The sequence below is a fragment of the Thermobia domestica genome, chromosome 7 (genome assembly GCF_964235325.1).
Source record: "Thermobia domestica chromosome 7, izTheDome1.hap1.1, whole genome shotgun sequence".
Lineage (NCBI taxonomy): Eukaryota > Metazoa > Arthropoda > Insecta > Zygentoma > Lepismatidae > Thermobia > Thermobia domestica.
In genome coordinates, this window is record NC_137460.1 from 24,969,420 (window position 1) to 24,996,240 (window position 26,821).

A 26,821-nucleotide genomic window follows, 5' to 3' on the forward strand; every position below is an offset into this window, starting at 1 on the left:
ACAGTGGCGAATATTTCCATAAAAAAGGGATCCTTTCCAACTGTAACACTTGCATGTCTCTATCATGTACCATAGTGGAGAAAATTCGGAAAGAATCCCTTTTTCCGCTTTTCCCTTTTTCGGGAATTTTCTCCACTATGGTACATGATAGAGATATGCAAGTGGTACCGTTGGAAAGGATGCCTTGCGCCAAACAAAACGGCGCACTAATCATGTTTTTACGGTAATTAGGGTTGAGTCAGGAAATTTTTATATAAAAATCTGTTTTTCTTTCCTCACATAGAGGAAAGTTGCTATTGTTTGCACATGGGAAAATATTTTTCCCTCCCTTAGTTTTGAACATATAACATTGAAACTTCGTACAGTTATTACATATAATATGTAGTATGTTTGAGATTTTTGGGGGCTCTGTACGTTAACACAGGGGCCGGCAACAGAAGCCGAAAATCGGGGGAAAAGTGATTTTTTTAAAAATTTCCCTTTTTCGGAAATATTCGCCAGTGTGGTACACGAAACACACATGCAAGTCGTACCGTTTGTAAGGTTGCTTTACGCCGAAGAGAACTATGTACAATTCACGTTCCCACAATGAATAGTCTGGATAATGAAGCTGATAATATAGAAATTGACTAAAAATGTATTATCGAGGGAAAATATGTAAATCGGCTGTAGCATCAAAACTTTTCATCCCAGGATCACTCTTTGTATCTCATTCTCTTTACAATGAAGCAATTTTTAGTAGCATTCGCATGATCGTGTCTTGTACTAAAGGGGAGATATTCGCTATAAAAAGAGGGATTTTTAAAGAAAAATCCCTTTTTCCCACTTTGAGCGGGAATTTACCGCATTTAATACACATTAGGGAAATTTGATGGATGCAGTTGGGAACACTGGTTTATTAGAAACAAAACGAGGTATGAACCATGATCCTACGATAAATAGTCTTGACGCAATAGCTGATTGAGTGAAAGTCTATAAAATACCTCCAAAAGGCCATAATTTAAAAGGGTTAAAAAGAGAAAGAAGAAACTAACCGAGACATTAGCTGAGAAAGAAGCGTGTTCCGAGGAACGTAGTAAAAGGTACTGCGGCAGGAAAAAGAGGAGGCTAAAAATGCTACAGCTGATGAGCGGTATTAATACAAAAATGTGGTACATGAAGACGAAGAGATTCGCTGAAGACTGTGGTACATGTCAAATTCTCAGTTTACGGCAAGTGAGTTGCCTTTGTCTTGCATAATTTTGTCACCTCAGCACTTGTTGAGCCATTATGTTATATGATGAAATTCCGACTATTGCACAAATCTTGTTTAATACCACACAGAACGGTTAGAACTAAAATGTTGTTATATCCTTATACAAAATATGTCAATGAAAATGCATATATATATATATATATTTGCTAGAGATGTTTTCCCTCTTGATATAACGTGTTCAAACAATAAACGCTTCACACGCAAATTTGTCATTATTCGGTCAACAGGACATAATGGAGTCAATAAAAATATCGAAGACTTCTAACATGTCATTTTCAGCAGGCGGAGTTTCATTTTTTTTTTCTTTCATGCTTTTTTCCAAGATTTTATTGTTATTCAGAAAGAGTGGGAGATATTTTGAGGGAAGGAAATCTAGTGAGTAGTGTTGGTGATTTGTGTGCACAGAGAAAGGAGAGACAGGGAGAGAGAGAGAGTTAGAAACATACCATTAATTTGTGCCAAATGTTAGGATGAAATAGGGAAGAACATACATACAGAGAGAGAAAAATAATAATTTCTATGCGGAACAACACTTATAATATTTCTACGTAATTTCCGGATGTTTTCGTGCAGGAAGTTTTTTTTTTTTTTAAATAGAAAAACTCAAGGTAAATGCATAAATGCAGACACATAGCAAAGAAGTTTTCCACGGTTCAGAATGCCCCCCCCCCCCCAAACACAATGTTATTTTAAGTAACGTTCTTGAAATATACAATAAAAATGTTAAACTTTTAATATAGTTCTGTATTGCTATATAACACCCTATATACTACACGCTTTATTAATGTTTGTGCATATTTCAAGATTTCGAACTATTAATAGTTTCATTGTTTACAAATGACGTCAGGCATATGGCAGCGTTGCCAGAGGTACTGCTATTTAAGTGCAATTTCTTGCATGCCCAAAAGTTTTTCAATTATACAAAAAAAGATAAGTTGAACTTGGATTATATTTATGCAAGAGCAGACGCGTAGATATCTTTAATCGGTTTGCGTTGAATATGTTAGCACGGAATCAAATAGTAAGCAAGTAAACAATTCGGACCGCTGCTAAAGTATATATATATATATATATATATATATATATATATATATATATATATATATATATATATATATGAAAGTGACTATGTTTGTGACCTAATAGCTCTTTAACCATCCGACCGATCTCGATGAAATTTTAACATAAATAAGGTTCGGACCTCGGAGTTTTTATCACTTCACTTTGATGGTGCAACTGAAGGGGGTAGAAGGAGATATTTAAAATGATCGAAAATGACCGATATTAGTTCTGAATCCATAGTTTTCGGGGTCCCTGAGATGGAAAGTGACACTTCTAATGTCGTTTAAATCCAAATTCAGCCTTTTATGTCCAAAATGAAGTGGAATTCTCCCCGTGTGAAGAACGGGTATTCTACTAGTTAATCCTATATGAAGAACTTTAAAGAATATATATCATGTACAAGAAATAACTATTAGGATTAGTACGAATTTCTTCTCTACAAAATATCAATAGATTGGTAAATAGTCTGGAGATCAGTAAAAACTATCAATGTACGAGGGTCAGTTAGATTGAAGTGGTAGCTTATCTGAAAAATGAAAATGCAACGTATGGCTCGCGTAAACGAGGTTACATTCCCTCGATGTAATCCCCGTCTTCCTTCCCGGTGAATAGGTTTTACTGACAGACGTTGGTTGTCGTTGTGAACGGATTTGAAGGAAGAACAAACAATGTTGGTAATATCACGCAAACGTTGTCCGCAAAGTGATTCTTTCATTTTTGAGGAACGATTCAAAACCGCAGGGGCTCATATCCAAGTAACATGGTGCGTGCTCCAGTATCTCCCAACCCCATCGTTGTAAGGGAGCCTAAGCCACATGGGCAGTATGACATCTGGCATTGTCACATGAAGCAAAATTTATACGGATTGGAGGATATGTTGTTTTATGCGTTGCAACGCTAGCCGCAAATGGTGATTCAGGTACGAGACATAGTACACAGCATTTACGGCAATCTCTGGTGCTATTTGATGTGACAAGATAATGTCTCTATCATGTTCGCTGAGTCTTGTTTGATCTTTTCGGACGTGGAGGCGCTGGGTGGCGCCATTCACTGGAATCGTGTTTCAGTTTTGGGTCGTACGATCTTCATCATGTATCGTCATCACGTCTCGGCACAGAAAATTAACACCTTCCTACACATAACGTTCAAGATGCAAGCGTGCACATTCCCATTGGTGAACAATCCTTTTGCTACAGCACTCTTTAGTTTTTAAAGATATATCGAACAAGGTATTACTCACCCCATGTCTCCATTTACAATTTTGAAGTGGAGTCTGGGTCCCCATGAAGGGTAATCCTGAGGAGCACCGCAACGATACCAATCGATATGCCCCGTGACATTTTCTATTTGAGTTTTTGTTCGGTTTGCTTATGATCAACCGTTTTCAGATTAGTGGTACTGAACGTTTCATCTTATACAGGCGACATGTCTTGGCGGCCATTTTAAATACAGTAATCGACATGAAAAATCTTTTGCCACAAAGCTTTTTAGTTTTTAAAAACTATCAAACGAGGTATCACTCGCCCCATGTTTCCATTTAACACTTTAAAGTTGGACCTTGAGTCCCCATGAAGGGCGGCCCTGGGGGACACCGCGACATCATCATTCGGTTTGCCCCCTGGTATTTCCAATTTGAGGTTTTGTTTTGGTTCATTTATGTTCAACCGTTTTCGAGATATTTCAATGGAGAGATTAAAATGGGTCATCCTGCATAAGACGAACACATTCAGTAGCAACAAAGGAGGTGAAATTGAGTTTTAAATAAGTTGGCTGCTTGTATAACTTGGACATATTATGTCCAAACAAAGATGTCCAAATTAACTTGGCCAATTAGATAAGTTGAATATGTTTATAAAAAACAAAAATTGTCAAATCAGACAACTTGTCCTGAAGTTTGCCAGTTGTATGAATTGAATATTCTATGGAAACACGATTGACCAAATCAAACATATTTTCTCTAAATTGTCCCTTCTTTAAGTTGGACGTATTCTTCGGAAACAAAAGTGGCGAAATTAAGTTTGTCCTAAGTTAGTCACTTATATAACTTTCGTAAATTCTGTGCAAATAAAAAAATCTCAAATAAGAGATATATTTCCTGAGTTGACATCTTGAATGATTTGGACGTATTTTGTGAAAACAAATGATCAAATGAGACAAGTTTTCACTAGTTTGTGACAGATAAGCTGGGCTCATTTTATGGCAATAAAGATGGTCAATTCCAAAGTGACCAAACCAGACAAATACTTCGTAAGTTTGTCATTAGTAGAAATTGCACATATTTTGTGAAATCGATAGTGATCAAATGTGAAGATTTTTTTTTTAAGTTGGAGATTTTTATCAATTAGGTATCCTTTGGAATCAAAAGAAACCAGATTGGACACATATTCCTTGAATTAGACATTCTATAAGTTGGACTTATTCTGTAGTAACAAAGGTGGCCAAATTAGTTTCCCTAAGTTGATCGTTTATGTAAATCGGACATATGTTATTCTGTGAAAACGAAATTTGTTAAATCAGACAAATTTCCCTAAGTTGGCCATTGGCATAAGTTTTATGAAGACAAAAGTGGTCTAATTATTCAAATTTACTCTGTAAGTTGGTCACTTGGGTAAGTTGAACATTTTCTTCTCATCAAAGCCAACTTACATTTCTGTGTATTTGTAATGGTAATTCTGAATACTATTTTCAGAAAGTGCAAGCAGCGCTAAAACTGAAACAATATATGATCTCTATCTGCAAAACAGTAGCTTCCTCTAATTTTACATTTAACACGTATCTATAATAATGATTTCATAACCCACTTTCCTCCTAATTAAGCATTTTTACCTGTGTTAACGATTTATATACCAGCAGCTAATTACCTGTACTAACGGTTTTCTCTTCCAGTAAACAAACCCTCTGAGCGCGTCGACTAAAATTAATCTGCTCATTTGCTCAATTTTAGCCAGAAATAGATGATCAAAGAATTTAATTTCAGCAGCGTAATCGAGCATCTAATGAGAGCATTTAACATCAATTAACTTAATTTAGATTTTACGCTACATTTACCAGTAATAGCTTCAAGGAAATTTTTTTCTCCCTCACAAACCACACAGACATTTATTTATTTATGCAGAAAATTATGTTCGTTTAAAGAACATAGACAGGTGGCAGGTAATTCTGATTTTAGCTTGACTTAAGTTGTTCCTTTCACCCTGCTTGTTCCGAGCAAGCATGGCGGTGAAGAAAAAGGAATATAGGCTTAATTGCGTGAAACAAACAAACAAACAAAAAAAAAAAAGGATGCAGTTATCAACGGCCTTTTATGACCTCTATTTGAAGAAAAGATGATTTTTGAATGTTTATCCATATACTGCGAGATCTAGAAGCAGGATTGCCAACCATAAGTTTTTAATCGTGAATAGGCATGATCCCAACACTACCTTTTTATTTGATATTAGTAAGTTTGTAACGTTATTTCTTCGTTACCTTCCCTGATTCAAATATATTTTGAATAGTTATAAAGTTCACGAGATTACAAATGAATTGCACCACAGTTATGCATTTTTAGATTAAATATATTTTGCCACATATACCTTATTTGTCACATTACAATAATATACATCCAATTATAACAATATGGTTCTTCGTTCCATATATTTCTACATTACCATGTCAAGCAGATAAACAAGTTGTCATAGCAACGAAGAACAAGAAAAATATCGATATAATACAAATATTTAAATTATTTCTTCATATTTCTTCTTCTTCTTCTTCTTCTTCTTAATAGCTTGTGCCTTTTACATAGTACTTTTGCCCTCAAAAATAAACAATATTTAGGAGTACATACAAAAATGTACACTATCGTTGTATAATGGCTCCCGTACTACGGAACTCTTTAAATTGATTACAATTAAAGAAATAATCCTGGACTGTTAAACATTTCATATACACAGTTACCTTACTTTTTGAATAGCCTTTATAAACTGTATATAAAAATTACAATTTATGAAATAATATGTTATCATCATCTTATCTCAATATCATTCTCGTATTCATCCAATAATCAATTTTATTTTAATTCTATAAAATTATCGATGAGAAAGACATATTCAAAATGTGGTAAGTTTGTTGGTTATTTTAGGTCCTAAATAGATTCTTTAATTCAATGTCATTTATACTCGTTAACAATAAAGTTGATGTAAACTAAAATACATCATAACCTATTTCACTTATCCGGGCATAGTTAGCATAACTTTGATAAACAATATTTGTATTAATCATTGGCGTCTCTGGCATGTAAAATTTGGGGGGGGGGACATCAAAGGAAATGATCTAACTGCTAGTGAGTATCTAAATAAATTAAATTAAAATAAAATATTGAATATTTCGTATTTCAAAATATTGGGGGACGCGTCCCCCCGTCCCCCGCCAGAAACGCCCATGATATTAATGTATAGATGTGATTACATAGAATGTGAACAAAGTAAAAATTACAATGAAATCACAACCTAAATAGACTTTAATAGGTTCATATATAAATTAGAAATTATCCTTAATTCTCATGCATTCCTCGTAATCAATTCCGCAAACTGAGCTATGAATTTTCTAAACCAAATACATCCAATTCTAACAAATTAATATGACTGTATAGAATTCAAACGAAGTACGAATTACAAATGAAATCATAACAATATTCAAAATGAAACAAAAGAAAAATTAATTGAATGTTTTTAACTGATGCCATAATTTTAGCTCTAGTTACATTATCAAAATATTTGATTAAGTTACATTGAATGGCACAATCTTGAGTACAGTCCTGTATGCTATTTACTTCACCAGTTCTTTGATTCCTATTTTGAAAATTTCTGCCACCTATGTAATTACTACGAAATCTGGGAGTTCGTGAAAAATTAGCTCGATTATTTTCATTATTCCTATTTCATTATTTTGGTTTAAAGTAGTTTTAAACTTAAAAACTTGACAGGATCTGTGATTACTGTCCTACTTGGTGATTACCCGTTTGTTAATTTCGTAGCTTTCTTCCTGAAGAAGAATATCATCATGGCTTATTATCTAAAGGAATTAGCTGTTATTCTTACAGTTCCCAAAACTTTCTTACAGCACTTACGAACATTAATGATGGAAATGCAAATCGGGATACTTTATACAAAACTGAAGGGTAGTTACTGGGATACCTATAGTATGTAGTTGAAACATGAATGCAAATGTTTGCTTTTGATTGGTCAAAACAGGAAATTGTCAACAAATGTTTATCTTGTCGGTGTAACAGCTGCCTACAGTTTTTAAAGGAAGTTTTTCCAAACATTTTTTAAAAATAGTTTTAGTTTTGTTAACAAAATTTCAATAACTAATTGTCAATGGTTACTCAAAATATAACTTCCTTTCTTTTTTAGTATCGTATCGAGATACTTGTAATTACGGTTATGAAACAACTATCCAACAACTTACCAACGTGGGCGATTTGATTCAAAATTATCCATTTCAGTTGCAGTTATGCTTGGCTAATAAGGGCAAATTTAGGGGCACTTGATCAGATTTGACTCGGAATCTGAACAAATTTCACACTGATTAAAATTATACACATATTAATAGAAATACTTATCAGGCATACAAACAAGCAGTAGAATTTAGTAATAAACGGAATGAGACATTCTGAAAGATTAGTGAAAAACAGAAATTAAAAAACTCGAGCAGAAACAGAAAGGTAACAATCAAATGATATTTCTGTTCATACTTAAAATATATGCCCTTTAACGTACAAACTATATATTTACTAACATTCGGATATAAGAAATAAATTACAAATTAAGAGTACTTTTTAAAAATGCTCACTTTTTAAAGGATGAACAAAGAAGGATTAAGAATGGAATACAATGCAAGCAATTACATACATTATAACCACTCTACCCGCAGCAATAAAAAAAATCTTTCTTTAATTTCAGCCATCATATCTTAAATATATGCCTCTTTATCTTAAATATAATATACACTACTTTTTTCGATTATGGAGTGGTGCTTTGTTGATGATTAACGAAAAGTAATTAGAAAACTTTTTCGAGTTAATCTTTTTAGGTTATGTTGTTTCAGTTTGCGACTCACATAAAACCAAAGAGTTCTTCAACTCTAGACTAAATCATAACTAAAGGGAAAGGCCAGGCCGGTAGCCAGACCAAAAATGTAGCGGGGGGGGGGGTAGAAATTACGGAGGCCCGATCTAACCATACTATAATTCATCTACATATTATAGTTCATTTGCAAACCTATCGTGAACATTTTAGGGGTCCGGCCCTCCTAGACCCCCTTGGATAAGAGTAAAGTAACTAAGAGGAACTTACGATAAAGCAAAACTCGTGCAACGATCTGACGGACAGCTATGTATAATAAGTGCAATAAAAAGAGTTCTCTAAAGAACTTTCTTACCACACGACCGGGATCAAGACATACTTTTTTTGGGGGGGGTGTCTTAGAAAATGTTTTACATTTATCTATTTCAATTGCGTCATAATGCTTTTATGGATAATAGATTTAGCTGAGGACATTATTATTAATTAATATTCTTATGTATAAGTTCATATGTAAAAAGGTGAGAAAACTTGCGATTGTTGGACATCAAAATGCCACTAGACTAAACTTCACATTGTTTCCTTTGTTGGCATCTTGCACGTATACTTTTATCTCAAGTCTAAATACCTGCTTCATTTTATGACATAAAGTGAGGAAGAAAGTGGTTCAAGCTTTTCTAAGTGTCGGTCCCAGTATTTGTCTGATATGAAAAAGGAAAACAGGAAGAGTTTGGGCATTTGGTATCCAACATAGAGGCGGGATCTCGGCCAAATGAAACGAAAAAGTTGCAGTTAGTATTCTTAGTATTTTCTATATTGTAGGATACTTTCTATGGATGAATTGTCAATAAGTGAGAAGATAATCCTTTATCTTGAAGCACGAATGGATACACACTTAAAAAAGTTCACTAGGAGGACTTAAAACGAGTTCTAAATTATCGTGAAATGAGAGTATTCTTTACAAATGTGAACCAGTAGCCATGTAATAAATGTAAAACAGATTGTGTCAAGTGCCATGTTGAGAATGGACAATGCACACACCTAACACTATCTGCCCTTCCTTTGCTTCGTTTTCTCCAAGACCCTTCCGATTTCAAGAAATAGAGTTAGTCGTGTGTGTGTATATATAAGACTGGCCACCCTGAAAAAAATCTTCACAGGCGGGAGTGGGTGGAGAAACTCAGCTGGAAGGGTCGCGAAGATCGAATTCCGTAGACTTGCAACCTCCTGAGATGCGGATATTACAATCCTCTCTAACATTGATATTTCGTACAGAAATATGATTCGCTTGGTTTCTGTTAGTATTACCTTGCAATCTAGACTGACTTTCATAATTTTGAACTATCATTATTAAATGATTGAAATTAATACACTGCGAAGAAATTAATACTTGCTGTAGCCTAAACGGTAATAATATTCTTATTGATGCAATAATACGTGATTCTTGCTGATATGGATTGATCTGCTTCAAGTCATTATATGTTGAAATTACAAAATCTATAATACTTTTCTCTACTTTAGAATCAAAACGTCGGTTTCTAATTTGAGCATCCCGGTCTGCTAACATAAAATCATTTTCAAAATTTGCTAACAACGCATTTTTAAAATCTGAATAACTACGCACACTACCTTTGATCGCTTTATACCATACCGAACAAGATGGTAACAATATATGTGGCAATATTTTAAGGAAATTAGCCTTATCTATACCAATTAGATCACATTCTTCTTCGAATTTTTCCAAAAAGGTACTCGTTGAGATGTCCTCAGTTCTACCACTGAATTTAGTTAAAGATCTGATTTCACTGAATTTCACGCGATTACACTTAGTACTAAAATACCTTAGATGTCTTGGCTTTGCGTGGGTATGGTTTCTTCAACGTGGTCTTATTTCCTCGTCCTGAATATTAGAGATGGTGTCCTCTCTTTCAGAATAATCTTCTGATGTGTTGCTGTCTTCTTCACAGGGTCTTGATTCAGTTCTCCTAGGTTCCTCATACACCACGTTGAGGGCAGGATCAGGGTTACAGTTTGCAGTACTGATTTTCTCTTTAATGGCCTGCACCTCTTCTTGCAGTCTCCGAATTTGATTTGTACGTTCGTTGACTTGTGTTTCTACTACAACAACGGTGCTTCTCACCACTGCAAAGCTATGGATAATCTGCTCTATCCTATTGTCGGTTATTTCCAGTTTGGTATTTATCTGCTGCGTTACTTGCTCCAATTTAGAATCCATCGGCTGTCCTATTTGTAGTTTCTCTTGTTCCAATCTAGAGTCCATCTGTTGGCTTACTTGCTCCAGTCTGGAATCCAAATTTTGTGTTACTTGTTCTAATCTGGAATCCATCTGATGTGTCATGGAATCCATCTGATGTGTCATGGAATCCATCTGATGTGTCATGGAATCCATCTGCTGTGTCATGGAATCCATCTGCTGTCCTGTTTGTTGAGTTACTTATTCTAGTCTGGAATCCAATCTGGAATCTATCTGCTGTCCTATTCGTTGTGTCACTTGCTCCAATCTGGAATCCAAATTTTGTGTCATGGAATTCATCTACTGTACAAGCTGTCGTAAGAGATCAATCACGTCCGTTGAAGTCTCATTTGCTGGAATATTGAGATCTTCAACCCCTGTACTGGTATTCATATTAGCTCTTCGATATATTTTTTCCTTTATTATGCAGTAAATGTAATCCCTGATGTTGAGATAGTTTACTAAACTTCTGACTAATCTCAAGGTTCCACGGTTTCGGCAATATATAAATATGTAACGTTATTTCTTCGTTACCTTCCCTGATTCAAATATATTTTGAATATTTATAAAATTCACGAGATTACAAATGAATTGCACCACAGTTATGCACTTTTAGATTATATATTTTTCCACATATACCTTATTTGTCACATTAAAATAATATACATCCGATTATAACAATATGGTTCTTCGTTCTATATATTTCTACATTACCATGTCAACCAGATAAACAAGTTGTCATAGCAACAAAAAACAAGAAAAATCTCGATATAATACAAATATTTAAATTATTTCTTCATATATTTTCTTCTTCTTCTTCTTCTTAATAGCTTGTGCCTTTTACATAGCACTTTTGCCTGTATATAGAAACAATATTTAGGAGTACAGTAGCTCTAAGTAGCAGTATTACAACACACCGGCCCTCCCCAGAAGTCCGTCCTGAATCTGCCCCTGCTCTACACCAGCAAAGATTATTTTCTTTGTATTTTATTTTGAAGCGTATTTTTGGAGTGAATGTCCAATTAAATCTTAGTCTATTCAAGGTGAAGTATTGCCTAGTTATGTTATGTTACAATAATATTTGTCCGGGTCTTTTTTTTTTTTTTTTTTGAAAAAAGTGAAATAAAAATTTTTGAGTTGTACGTCCGACGGTTATGCTGGTTACGCTAAAGAAGACGGTGAAGATGAGAAATGAATGAAATGGTGGAATAAAGAAAGTGTGAGGAAACGGGAGAACCCCGAGGAAACCCACGTACACGGTGTTTGTAAACCACAAAGTTCACTTGGCGAGAGCAGGGTTTGAAGCCGGGTTCCCATGCACCAGAGGTGAACTCTCTACCACTGAGCCACCGCAACCCCGAAATTAATAATGAGTAGTTTCACTGGAGCATTTGTTCCTTCGGAACATATTGCAAAATTTTCATAAGTATTATATTCTTCATTATGTTTTATGCTAATGTGTGTGTGTGTGTGTGTGTGAGAGAGAGAGAGAGAGAGAGAGTATGGAAAAATATTTTTTAATAGTATTAATTGTTTAATTTTCGAAGTGAACATTTTATGGACATGATTGAACAGGCTGATTAGCTTGAATTTTAGTGATATTTTACAATTGGATTCGCAAAACGGGTTAGCTTTAGTGATACCTCTCAGTTTTTGTTAAAATTTGGAAAATTTGTAGGAGAAAGGAAGTAAGAAATTGTGATTTGGAGTTCTTATGTTCTTATCTGATCTGTACGTGTGTAAGCCTGGGAGTAAAGTTGTTTAATACTAGAAATTATACGTAGAAGTTGGTACTATTTACAAGACACGGAAACCTCGGCGGAAAGTTTCGATGCTTCAAGAGCATAGTAGTGGTGTTTTAAAAGGTAACAAAACCTAACCAAACCTAGCCCAACCTAACAAGTTTTAATGTTTTGAGGTTTTTTCTTTCTTTCTTTCTTTCTTTCTTTCTTTCTTTCTTTCTTTCTTTTCTTTTTCTTTCTTTCTTTTTTTTTGCATTTATCCCTAATTTGGTTGTCCTCCTGGTTTTCGACAGAAAGCGTAATGAAAAGTACGACTTTTTAAGAATCATCAATTTTTACTGTAAGTTTCCTGATTTTCTGTTTCGTTCCGTTACTTCGCTGGTGGGGGTATGGGAGAGGGAAACCCCTCCTGCATTCAGCACTTAATTCACTTTCTGGATGTTTGGTAAACAATAAATAGAAAATAACAGTAATACGTAACTTATCACATATTGACTACACAATTTAGGTTAGGTTAGGTTAGGGCAACATCTTTGTACATCTGCAGCCATGTTGAGAATATAAATGCTCGTACTTTCTCATAGTTCAATAATGCGGTAACCTTACGTCAAGTATTTCTCTCCGCTTGCCAAATAGTTCCATGTTTAAAAAAATCCACACTCCTTACATATTATCCAGCATACAAACGAGGAAATTACCCATTTCTTCCTGGTAAAGTTTGAAACTTTTGCTATAAACGAACGACCAACTTCGGAATTTAATCCTTTCTTTTTTTTTTTTTGTAAGTTTGAAATTGGAGGGTATATATAATTATAAAGAAGGTATTTACAATCGTTATATCGTTACAATCGTTAGAAACTACTATTTGAAGTCATGATTATCATACAGAAATAAAATTAGGATTAGGAATTAGATTTCTAGGGTAAACGGCACTTAAAGGGGACGTCTTATTATCTCTATGATCGATTTCTGGGCTTTCCGCATCTATGGTCATGTACAATCCCGGCATTTGCCTGGTATGAATAAGGGAAATCCAGAAAAACCTCACTCTGAATGGCTGGCCTGAAAACGTTTTTACACTTGGTCGACCGTATGTTCCCACCGGGAATCGTACCCGGGACCGCTCCCAGTAAAGACAAGAGCGTTAGAAACTACATTACGCGGGGCCACAGTAATAAAGTTGTACCGTATGTATGAGAGTGTTATCTTATTACTTATGAGTGCAGATAGAGATGATACGGTCACAGATAGAGATGCTGCGAATGCAATATTTCATATCTGCGTAACAGTAGAGTCATTTCAGATTTTGCTACGAGGGGGCAAGAATGTTCATCTACATAAGACTCTCGTGTTATTTGTTAGTGCATTAGTATACAAGTTATTAAAAAGCATGTTTTTCTCAAACTTAGGGGGGCAATTGCCCCCACCTGTCCTCCCCAAATGACGCCTGCGCAGAGTTCTAATCATAGATTTTGTCTGAAGCAAGAATGAAGATTGTCTTAAAGAGATTGATTAGTTTAGTAAGAAGTATGATCACTTTCGAAAAAATTACAAAGAGAAATATTATATATTTATTTCGTATCTGAAATCTGATTTCGTAAGTCGAAAGTGATACATTTAAGGATATTCCTACAACTACTAATTTTTTGTTACTACACGATTGACTCAAATCCCGGGGGGATGAAGGGGATATGTCCGCCAGTCTTGGAACTGGGGGACTGTTCCCCAATAATCCAATTTGAATTTTTTTTTGTGGGGGGAATGTGATGATTTGTATCCGACTGTCACAAAGGAAAGTGAGATGAAATTGATGTTCCTTGCTGTATAATATACAACAGGTTAACCTCAGAAATTAGATTCATCTACAGTAATATGAAACTTATCTCTCCCCCCCCCCATATAATAATCCTCAAATTTGCCCGCCTCCCAATGTATAAGACAACTCTGCTCCCTTCATCCTCCACAGCATTGTTTTTTTAACTTCATCAATATTTTGAACATCGCTTAAAAAAGAACTGTCTTACCCGTTCCCCTTCCTCCCAATGTTGAAATCAGATTTGGGCCGATGTACTATACTATTTTGTTTTCTTACAATTATAAATTCTAACATGTTGTCAAAATAGTATTATTGTACACTCATGTCCAAAATGATTGTCACATATCTATAACTGTCTTCTTGTAAGAATATAATTTGATCATGAATTTGCAAAGTATTTTTAATACTGATACTATGTGTATAATCGGGAAATGTATATTTGTGGTAAATTTCATATGAAAAGAATTGTAAATACGAAAATTAGAATGAGTAAAACAAAATGTTGCTAAATGTACTAGAAAGTTTTAGTTTCGTTTTATTTTTCTAATTTAGTGCTCTTTTGACATGAAATTTGGCACATACGTATCTTTGTCGATTATACACGTACTAACATTGTAAGAAATACCAGGCGAATTTGTTATCCAATTATATTTCTACAACAACATATTTATAGATAGCGACAATAAATTTGGACATGAGTGTACATACTTAAATTTTAAAATTCAAAGCTACAGCAGTCTTTCAATTCAGTTTTCATAAATTTCGGTTCATTTCAAGTAACAAATTTCTTCCATTTTAGAAGAAGGGAAGGAACTTAAAATGCTAAAACCGCGTTACCTCTGCATTGCTAAACTAATGCGCTAAAATAAAAATTGTTCACTTTTCGGATCTCCCGTTTTGAGACTTAATTTCGACCCAGTTTCCTTTAGGAATTCCATCGTTTCCTGGCTCAAGACTCCCATAGTTTCAGTAGCAAAGGTGATGAACATATGATCTTTTTGTTTGGAATATTTCGTGTGCTTTCACTTACAGGCTATCTCAGCAGCATTTCCTGCCTTTTTGCATGTTGAAGATGAAAGAGAAGGTGCAAATGTGTTTACACATGTGGCGTCCCATGCCAGTCGTTGATCCATTTTCCAAGGAGTTACTATTCTTTGATTTCCTGCAATTTTGTTTAAAAAATAATAAAATGATGGCTGGAGAATTAGATGGTTGGATTAAAATTTAGCGTCTCTTTTAGCAACGAGGCTATATAAGACGTGGATTTATAGCCTAATGTGGCATTCGAATCACATGAGCTTCCATCGGTTATTGAACCCGTGTCTGCCACGCCAAAAGCGCGTACTCTAACGATACAGGCGTGGGAGACCTGGGTTCGATTCCCCGGCGGGAGATCATGTGGGTCGGTGTTCACGTTAATCAGTAGGTCCACGTCTCATATAGCCTCGATGCTGAACGGGATATTAAACTCAAAATCAACTCAACTCAGCTAACGATATAGCCACAAAGGGGCAGGATTTGACTGGTGAGCATCTTAAAGTTATAGAGATGGTTGGCTAACAGTAATCTTATCTTTTTCTTTTTCCGTTATGTTTAAAAACTAATTTAACAAAGCAAAATATAACAAATTAATTCTGACGTCCTAAGAACCTTGCATATAATCATACTTATCTAATGGAGTTGAATAGTGGTTGACTGTTTGCTGTACTCATTTACGTTGTCATTTTAAGGAAGGAAAAAAAAAGACAAACAAAAGAACAGCGTTTTTATTTCTGATGGGCGTGACTTAACTCGAGGAGGGATAATTTTCAGTGGAAGCGCAACTAGTGCATGGGACATGCGCTTTCGCCTGCAGCAATGTTATCTCGCTACAAGAAGAAAAGATCTTTTAACAGCAACAAGCACTGCACTGCAACTTCCATACGCTTTTCGTCATCTTTGATACAACGAGTAGGGGATACTGAGTGTAGGAGACACAGTTGAGAAGACGCCATGCTGTATTGCCGTTTAACTAGGCCCACCACGTGAATCCTAATCTCAAATACAATATGAATTCATGATTGATTCCGAGTGAAAGATCGAAAACATTTCCAACTTCTTTTATTTTCTTTACGTGATAATGACCAATGATTAGACTAAAATATATGTTTTATCTTTAAATAGTAAACAAGCTTTAGAGATACATAATGGCTTACTGTTCCATAAACAGAGTAGAATCAAGAAAAATAACCGTACAGATCAAGGTTAACCATACCACTGTATTATGACTGCAGATAAGTCTAAAGGATTTTCTTGAAAAAGTTTGCTCTCGATTTTTTAAAGCTTTCTTTATACTTTACTTTTGCCCTTCACCGTACACATTCACAATTTTTAAAATGCAAATGTGGGAGGAAAGAAAAATCCGGAGAAAATCCATGGTCATAAATAAATAAAATTGCGAGCAAAATAAAACAGTTGAAGAAATCCATACAAAATTATATATTAGTTTCATAATATAAGCCTGTTTTGAAATGAATCACCAAAACAAATAATTGCTAAGTAAAGAGTGTGTAGGGCTATAAGTTTTCTTACCATTTTGTAATATATATAGATCTCTCTAAATCAAAGATTATTTTTTGTGTTAATATACATTAAGCATGGTACCACAGTAAACATTTTCACATTGTATTCATTGATGTCTGTCCTTTATTTCCGTAATATACCTTGTATATTATAAAAATTCTTATTGCCATATGTTTAAGACCAATTTTTGATTATTTTTATTTTATTTTATTTTATTTGTTATTGGAAGAAAATATGCTCTAATTCTTTCTATATGTAATTGCAACTTTTCTCCTAATAAAAAATGTGCTAGTCCTAACAAATGCGAATGTTTTATTTTTTTTCTATTGTTTATTTATTACAGAGAAAACTAATGACTACAAGGCGAAGTTGGAAGAGGCCAAACAGCAGCAGCAGCAGCAGATTAAGAAACAGCGGAAGGCTCGAACAGCATTCTCCGACCAGCAGTTGCAGACACTCGAGAAGAGTTTCGAGCGACAAAAGTATCTCAGTGTGCAGGACAGAATGGAACTTGCAGCGAAGCTCAACCTCACAGATACTCAGGTCAAGACTTGGTATCAAAATAGACGGTGAGTAACATGTAAAAGAACCATTGTCCCATCTTAAGTTTTCCTTAAATTCGAATACGAGTCTTCGGATATCACTACATTATCATTCATTTTTTTTTTTAATTGGTCGGGCGTAAGTTTGTTCAAGGCTCTAAAGTTCTGAAAGATGGCTATAGCCGCGGGGTCTGAGGTGTTCGACTGCAAATCGCAACCATCACAAATCCATCGAAAGTTTGAGCAGGGTATAAAATCCTTGAGGGGGAAAATTCCCCCCACTGAATATTCTTTCCGCGTACTAATAAGCTAACAGGGGCAAAATAAAGAGACATTATTGTTAGAAATTTGCAAATTAATTACCAAACTTGATATGAAATTACATGTCCACATGGGAACTTAATTACATGTTCATGTGTCATTAACATATACATCGTATGTAATTAACTGATGAACTAGTGGTTACTAGGTATACCTAATCTTACATAGTTTAATTATTATTGGTGTTCAAATGTATGAACTTTCTAATTCGAATCTTCCAGGGAGCTTTTTTTTTTCACTCCTGTCTTCCCCCTTACTTCGACTGTTATGAATTCTCACCCTTGATTCGAGACTCATTGAAGGGATTGAACATTTTCTTTTGTTCTCCGTGCTTATGTGTTCCTATCCCTGTCTACCTGCTTTTTTTTTTAAAAAAAATGAATACTTTCAGTTTAACGTCTCACGATTACGCCGTTTAGGCTAAGGGAGACGGATGATTAAAGCAAGTGAATGACGATGGAAGAATTGGTGGGATGAGGAAGTGGGAGGAAAGAGGAGTACGATGTTGTCCACCACAAATTTACTTGGCCAGGGATCGATCCAGATCCCACACACCAAAGGTAAATAATTACCACTGAGTCACTCTGCCACCACCTCCTTGGTTAAAGCTGAGAAAGAAGAAAAGTATAGATCAAAGAAATATCACAGAATACTAGAGGATTCATCAAGCAACAGGATCTTTCGTCGAAACAATCAGTTAAGAAAAAGTGGTTAGCATTTTTGGTTCACAAATCAAGAGGACCCAGGTTTGAATCCGGTAACCTCCCATTCTCACTGAGAATTTTCCAATATTCTACCTCAGTTCTACCAGGGAAATACAATCTGTGTCGCACTTCCGTTCTGCTCGTTGTGGCTGTTATGATGAGTAATGATTCCAACGTAAACTGGCCTCGCAGACTGTATCTGGAAGTTTAAATAAAATTTTAGAACATATTTGAGAAAGAAGAACGCAAAGCAAACTATACTTATGAAGTATTTCTACCGTATGGCAGGAAATATAAAGAAAGGATTTTTCTTTTTTGTTATTTATTTCATTAGCATATATATATATATATATATATATATATATATATATATATATATATATATATATATATGCAATAGATAATGCTATTTGTCGACCCAATTTTCATGACACAAACTATTATTACAACTTACTGTAATGACATTCGGATATGAACGTAATTTATCATGATAATTTTTTTACAAACTATTTTTTCTTCTTTTGTAACAAAGGTTATATTTGTGTACAATAGACACATTTTTTTTTATAGTTCCCACACCTTCTCGTGAGCACCATTTGTTGGAGTAATAAAATTTGTTTTCGTTTATTCAGTACTATAATCATTAGTAGAATCTAAGTGAGGGTAAAAAGTCTATCTGTACCAGAGGACGTACATATACTGTATATAAATAGATTATGCTATGATTAGGTGTATTTTTCATGTGTGAAGGACATACATGCAAATCGTTATTACTTTTTTCTTTGAACTCCGTTCCCCTTCTACGTCGCTAATGCTACAAGACAAAATGATAGTGTTTATGAGTATATTACATGTTTATTTATTTATTTATTTATTTTCAATGGACATAATGCTACTGAAAGGAAAATAAAACATACGTTACCATCAGCATATATTGTGATAAATGTAAGGAAGAAATACTTTGGACTAACGCCAAACACAAACGTTGTAAAAAAATCCCATTTCGAGAGACACCAAGTTCCATTTCACTCTGTAATTTCCCAGGCTGTACCAGTTAGAAAACCTATATGTACCTTATACGAAACGAAAGAGGACTAGCTCGGGAGAGTATGTACTCCCGGAAGTAGGAACTTAAAAACTCGGTTGTGATTGGTTGGTGTTATCAGGGTCTTGCCATATAACATAGATATAGCAGAAATCAAACGCTTGTTGTTGTCGGTCCTTGTGACCAAGCGTGTTAGTAACGGAAATCGCTTTTGGCGTGGGTTCAAACCCGATCCAAGGAAATTTTTAAATATATTTTTTAAAATTTTCATAACACTTTTTCCATTAAAATAAGATGAAAATAATACTTTAAAAAAAGTGATTTACTTACTTTTGTGTAGATAAGTAGTAGTAGTAGGAACGGCAAAGAAGCCCCGCAGGGCTCATTTTGTTTCACCTTAACCCCCATGATATAAATTTTGTGACCAACACTTTCTTCATTCCACCATTTTTCATTCATTTCTCATCTTCACCCTCTCCTTTAGTATAGCCGGCATAACCGTAGGACGTAAAACTCAAAAATTTTATATTTTTAAAACAGCTGGCTAGGATAGCGCGTAAAACTGCTGGCTAGGGTAGAGCGAGAAAAACCATACTTCCGAGAGTATTACTCTCCCGAGCGGATTGTATCAAAAGTGCCATTCAGTTGTTTTCTTCCAATGTGGTGTTGAATAATTCGCTTCTGCACTGTGAAACCGCCTGTACTTAATAAAACAATATTGACCAAATATACGATACGAGGTGTATTCAAAAAGAAACTGATCTTTCGCTATAACATCTTTATTTTTCTTTGTACAACTTTTTATGCACTGTTCCCCCTCGAAGTAGCCCCCCTTCTACTAGCAATACACGGTTCCCAACGTTTCTTTCTTTCTTTCTTTTTTTTTTGGAAAGCCTTCTGGAACGTGCTTTTTGGAATTGTGCTCAAGTCTCTTGTCGCATTGTCCCAAATCTCCTCAATGGTTTGGAAGCGAAGTGTTTTCAAAGTGATTTTAAGTTTAGGAAACAGGAAATATACTGCTGAAGCTAGGTAAGGAAAATAGAGTGGATGTGGCTCAATGGTAGTCTGATGTTTTCCCAGATAACTACGGAGAAGGAGCGTAGCATAAGTAGGCACATTGGCACGGTTTTCCCACAATTCAGGCCTCTTCCTGTTCACTACATCCTTGAGTACTGTTTGTTTACTATCTGACCACGTCATGTCAATTCATCATGGACAATGGATTTATCAACATCAGTTTGATTTTTCCCTGACTCATGAATGTTTTTTTTTTTAAGACGAGCACATCCTAAATAAAATGAAAATCACTTAAAATGTCTCTGTAAATGTTTTGCCAAGTTTGTAGCAAAATTTCACATACGCATTGTTCTTCAAGCTCTTTCATTGTCATGGTATCATTATACTAATCCGACGAACATCTTGTGCACGTGCTCACTTCGGCGGATGATCAATGTATAATAAATAAATAAATAAAACACTTAATAGGTTTGTTCTATGTATTCTCTTCTATTTTTTTTTTTTGTTCTAATAGCAATTAGTGATTTGGGGGCAGAGGGGAGGGGAACGATTCTCAACTTTGATGGCCAATAACTCAGTATTAATCAAAAGTCTGCACAGGAAAATACTTCAGGTGTGTACTCAAGAAGTTAGGGGTTATAGTGGCTCAGTGTTAGAGCGTTTACCTCGGGTGCATGGGGTCCGTGCTTTGATCCCCAACCAAGTAAATTTGTGGTAAACAACATCGTGTCCGTGGGTTTTCTCGGGGTACTCCCGTTTCCTCCCACAACCTCATTTCACGAATTCTTCCATCGTCATTCACTTGCTTTAATCACCGTTTCCCTTAGTCTAAAGGACATAACGTGGAGCTTTAAACGGATAGATTTACTAAAGATATATCGTCTACTCCTCCTATATGCTAAATTCGGATGAGCCCTATAGACCGTGTGTGATTATTTTTTCTTCTAGAAAAGTCCCAGAAGGGCCGAAAATTGATACTTTCTCTTGGATGAATTGAAATTTAGAAGATGAGAAGGGGAAATTACCAATTTTCAGAAGGGAAATCGTAATTTGAAATTTTGACACTTGGTTGTTAAGACAACTGAGAAACTAATAGAATGCAGAATCAAAACGTTTTTATCTTCCCAGCAACAACGACAAAGGACTTTCGATATGTTGACCTCCACATCTCGCAAACCAACTTAAAATCGCCAGCTAATCAGCTTAAGATCTTTAAGAGGCCCTATCACGGCGAAATTAAAATACCGCTAATTTTACAGTAATTATATGATATCTTCAAATAGATAAAAGATAATCAAAATCTGGAACAAGATCGCCATAGACAATATTGTTTTACATGAGATACCGATATCATGACTCATCTGCTTTCGATTTCCAGCCATTTAGAAAATCGGCATTTATTTTCGCGTTTCTAAAAAGCTGCAAACGGAAAACTACTACGGGACTCGTGATAACGGTACCTCATGCAAAATAATATTGTCTAGGGCGATCTTATTTCACATTTTGATTATATTTTATCTATCTGAAGATATTTAATAATTACTGTAAAATTAATGGTATTTTAATTTCGCCGTGATAATGCCTCTTAAGGCTTCGAGCCAGGGAGTGTTTACGTACCCCATGACTTTATTTTAAACGAACACTGAATTTCCTAGTTGCACGTAAAAGATTTGAAGTGGTCACACAAGATCAAAAGCCTTGAATAAGTCACACAAGATCAAAAGAATAAATAAATAAATAAAAATAAATTGAAGAAAACTTTCATTTTGTGAATTGTATTACTGTCATTACGTTTAATATTACATGTAAAATGATTGGAGAATAGAAGGTTAGCACTGGAAGAAAAAAAAAAAGAGTAGACATTGAATAGCTACGTAAGATATTTTTTTAAACTGTTTATTCTTAACAATTCCTACCAATCAGCGTTCAAGGATGACCGACCACAAATTACTTGCAGTGAATTGCGTGTAAGACGATGCTCTAACAATAATCACGAACCGAATTGAAGCCATATTATAATAAGACAAACGTCAGTGATAAAAGAAAGAAAGAAAAAAAAATGACGATCGTTTGAATTAGGCTTACAGTGGTAACAAACGAATGAATATTGTTGACTGGAGTTGTTGAAACGTGAGGAAGCTAAAAGATAGATATATACTGCACTGTATACAATATAAAATTAAGAAAGACATACTTGACGAGCAATTACTAGTAATAAGACTACATCTTTTTGGTATACAACAACAACAACAACAACACAAACAAAAAAAAAGTAAATAACTCAAAATAACAACCACGAATTGAATTGGGCTCATTTTGCTCTCTTGTCTACTATAATGATTGTCGGCGTTACAGTGTTGCCAATACGTTGGAAAGAATTCCCACCAGATCAGGGCACATAAAACTTGTCAAAAATTCTGCTTAAAGAAAATTAAAGGTTACGTAATATTCTACAAGATCTACACTCATGTCTAAAGTGATTGTCGCATATTTATAACTGCCTTATTGTAAGACTATAATGTGATAATGATTTTGCCGGGTACTTTTAATACTGATACTATATGTATAATCGGGAGTGGTAAATTTCATAGGAAAAGAATTATAAATACGAAAATTAGATTGAGCACAACAAAATATTGCTAAATGGACAAGTAAGTTTTATTTTCGTTTTATTGTTCTTATTTACTGATCTTTTCACATAAAATTTGCCATATACAGTACATATCTTTGCCATTTATACACATACTAGCATTATAAGAAATACCGGGCGAAGTCGTTGACAAATTATATTCCTGCAACAATATATTTTTAGACATGCGACAATAATTTTGGACATGAGTGTGCATGCTGAAGTACAAATGATTTTCTTTTATTAATACAAGTTATTAGTAATTCCATTTTATGGTCATTAAGCAGTTTGCCATTGTTTACCCCAGAGCCGTTTTTAGGTAACGGTTCATCAGAGGCAAGTGTTCTTTAGCGACCCAGATTATTATTTTTTATTTAATAGAGAAACAAAGAGGACACCGTATTTTAGTGGTTAGAACGTTGGACTCATGTCCATGTGGTCCCAGGTTTGATTCCCGGTCGGTCGGTGCTTCCCAATTTTCGGTATTCACCCAGTGTCGTGAGGAAAATTGGGGAGTAACGTGAATAAAAGACGTGACGGCCTCTAGGTCTAGAAAACTTCTGATATGCCTACACAGAGAAAAATCCGGCCTCCGGACAGCGGTATATTGTACAAATATAAGGAATCCTCTTGCTTACTACAGAAATCAGTACGGAGCATACGTTATCCGTACGCTACATAGGCACTTCTCTTAGATATTACATCATACCGTTGCAAGATGTCTGATAACTAACAGTTTCCCTTATATTACACGCATATATGTATGTTACCTTCGTCTGCTGTATGTTATATACGTCCATTTGTATGTGAGATCCTGACCGCCTATGTTGTTTCATACGGAAAGTACGTATAGATGGAACACTTATACGTAAAGTATTATAAAACATGCGTTTTCAGTTATACGTTTGCTGTACGTTAAGTCCAAAAACTACAGGATTTACAAATGTAACATACGATTTTACGTACGCCACATACAATTATTTTTCTCAGTGTATTAAGAGTCTTCAACCCGGCGAAATTAAAATACCGCTAATTTTACAGCAATTATGTGATATCTTCAAATAGATAAAAGATAATTGAAATATGGAACAAAAGCGCCCTAGACAATATTATTTTGCGTGAGGTACTGTTATCACAAGTCACCTAGTGGCTTTCCGTTTTCAGCTGTTTAGAAACGCGAAAATAAATGCCGATTTTCAAAATGGCTCGAAATCGAAAACAGATAAGTGAGTCGTGATAACGGTTTCTCATGTAAAATAATATTGTCTAGGGCGCTCTTGTTCCACATTTAGATTATCTTTTATCTATTTGAAGGTATCACATAATTACTGTAAAATTAGCGGTATTTTAATTTCGCAGGACAACCCAGCGCGCTGACCACTTGTTCGCCGTTAGGCTGGACGTAGTTCAGCCGGTCAGGTCCACAAGGAGCTGTTACGCCAAGTGGTTCGGTAAAAAAACACAAAATAAAATTTTAGTATTCGTCATGGGCCGGTTAAATATTGTCTAAAACTAATATTACTTGATGTAAAATATTTTATGAAAATACTACGAGTATAAGAAAATAACTTAGAATTACGTTTAAAACCTTAATTTAGCTTTGGAAATTGTCGTTTCGAAATTCCCATTATAAAAAAAAATCCATCAAATATAATATTACTTAAGAAACTCTATGGCATAATCACGATTGAACACTTACTTTATAAAAAAAAAAAAAGTTTCATGTCGCACGTTTATACGCTTTAGAGTACAATTGCCGGATGGTTTTACTGAAAGTGAATGACTGTGGAATTATTAAATTTATTGAGCTTTCCTGTTGGGAATCGAGCCCGGTCCAAATGTACACGCAATAGCTACTAGAACACGTGGTAAGGACCTTTTTGAGCACTGAACATGAGATATTACAAAATATAAAAACTTTGATGACCTTAATACTTGATTTTGCTACATTAAAATGTAACGAAGTCACATTATAATGCTAGTTTTGCTATGGGGAAGTGTGAGGCTGGGAAATTTTTGTTTTATTTTTGCTTTTACGTATCAGGATTACTTGAGACTTCAAAATCAGCTGAGTAGGCCTATATTATTATTATTATTATTATTATTATTATTATTATTATTATTATTATTGTTATTATTATGACAATAAGTGACCAAGATTTTTGCAGGCCTGATGTACAATTTTAGGCAAGGTTGACTTATTCTTTTAAATTCTACCTGCTGCGGTACTGCTTGCCTGTCTGATTCTAATAAATGTCACCCACTGCGCTATCGCTTGCCTGTCTGATTCTAATAAATGTCACCCTCTGCGCTATCGCTTGCCTATCTGATTCCAATAAATGTCACCCACTGCGCTATCGCTTGCCTGTCTGATTCTAATAAATGTCACCCTCTGCGCTATCGCTTGCCTATCTGATTCCAATAAATGTCGCTCTCTGCACTATCGCTTGCCTGTCTGATTCTAATAAATGTCGCTCTCTGCGCTATCGCTTGCCCGTCTGACGCTAACAAATGTCAATCTCTGCGCTATCGCTTGCCTGCATAACGAAGTTCTTGAATAACTACGTAAACAAGGTGTGGAGTTGTAAGGCGATTAACTCAGTAAATAAATAAATAAATTTGTTAAACTTAACCAATTAGAGCTTGTAATTAAGCACAATTTTAACGTATACTATACAGAGAGCCAAAAGTTCGGGCGGAACATCACTAGTATTTCTTATTTAATGTCAGCGGATACATTTTAATATGGGTATTAGTTGTTTATCTACCAACATTCACTCAGAAATTTAGTGACTGTCCTAATTCCATTTTCTTTTTACCACCGAGAGCTAATTTAACCTAACTCTCCCTAATTTAACCTAACCAAATTGAATATAAACGAATCAAACCTCAGGTTACCAACTAACATATTACTTATAGACTATATATATAATGTGTCCGCAAAGTTGCGCAATCCAATGTTTGATTGTGTATATCTTTTGGACCATGAACGCTAAAGACCTGAGACTTAAAACAAGTGTATGTTGATATTTTTGAGGTCATGACTAATGTTGGAATTTGTAACGGTTTAGTGTAGTAACGAAAGAAAGTACAGAAAGTGCAAAACAAAAAAATGTACAAAATGAAGAAAATATTCAGTTGCAGAAAATTTCGTGCGGGTAAATCCCTGTGTATGTGTGCAGAATGCATAAACATTTATCCATTTGTGCAAAAATGTGACAAAGTTGATGCAATGTTGTCATGTAAAGAGGCTATTTAATGCAAGTCCGTAAAATGGGTGTTTTTTTTTTGCTTGACAAAAACACGACCCCTGCCAACATTGTTGTAGTAAAATTACTGCAACCGGTGTGTTTTAGGTTAATTAATGATAAGCAATGAGAATTTGCACATAATTGATAACCTGAATTTTTATGCAAAAATTTGTGATAAAAACTTACCTATAGATGGCAACCCTGGAATTCTCGTGTAAAGAGAAAGGTACTTTACAGCAAATGTTTTAAGTGGCTTCAGTGTTCTTGTAAACACAAATTTATGTGCTTCACCACCATATTTCTTGACACCTTTCTAAAAGTGTTCCTGGTGATTCATTGAATTTCTGTTTCAATGTTTGTCTTCAGTTACTCAATGGTCCTGGGGTTTTTCTTGTACATCACATTTTTTAGGAAACCTCATAAGAAAAAGTAAAATGATGTTAAATCCGGAAAACGGGAGGGCCACACATTTTTGGAGAAAATGTAGTCACGAAAAAATTCTAACATTTCCATTTCGTTGGAAATATTGCCAGGGTTACCAGCTGTAGATGAACAA

At 34.9% G+C, this 26,821-nt stretch overlaps 1 protein-coding gene across 1 annotated transcript in view; it reads left to right on the plus strand.

Annotated features, from left to right (window-relative positions):
- LOC145689923 (barH-like 2 homeobox protein) overlaps positions 1 to 26,821 on the plus strand; it is a 142,275-nt gene that overhangs the window by 60,388 nt on the left and 55,066 nt on the right. Inside the window, exon 2 of the mRNA XM_081764278.1 lies at positions 17,100 to 17,325. Within this exon, the coding sequence (XP_081620404.1) occupies positions 17,100 to 17,325 (226 nt within the window). The remainder of the gene's footprint in view (positions 1 to 17,099; positions 17,326 to 26,821) is intronic.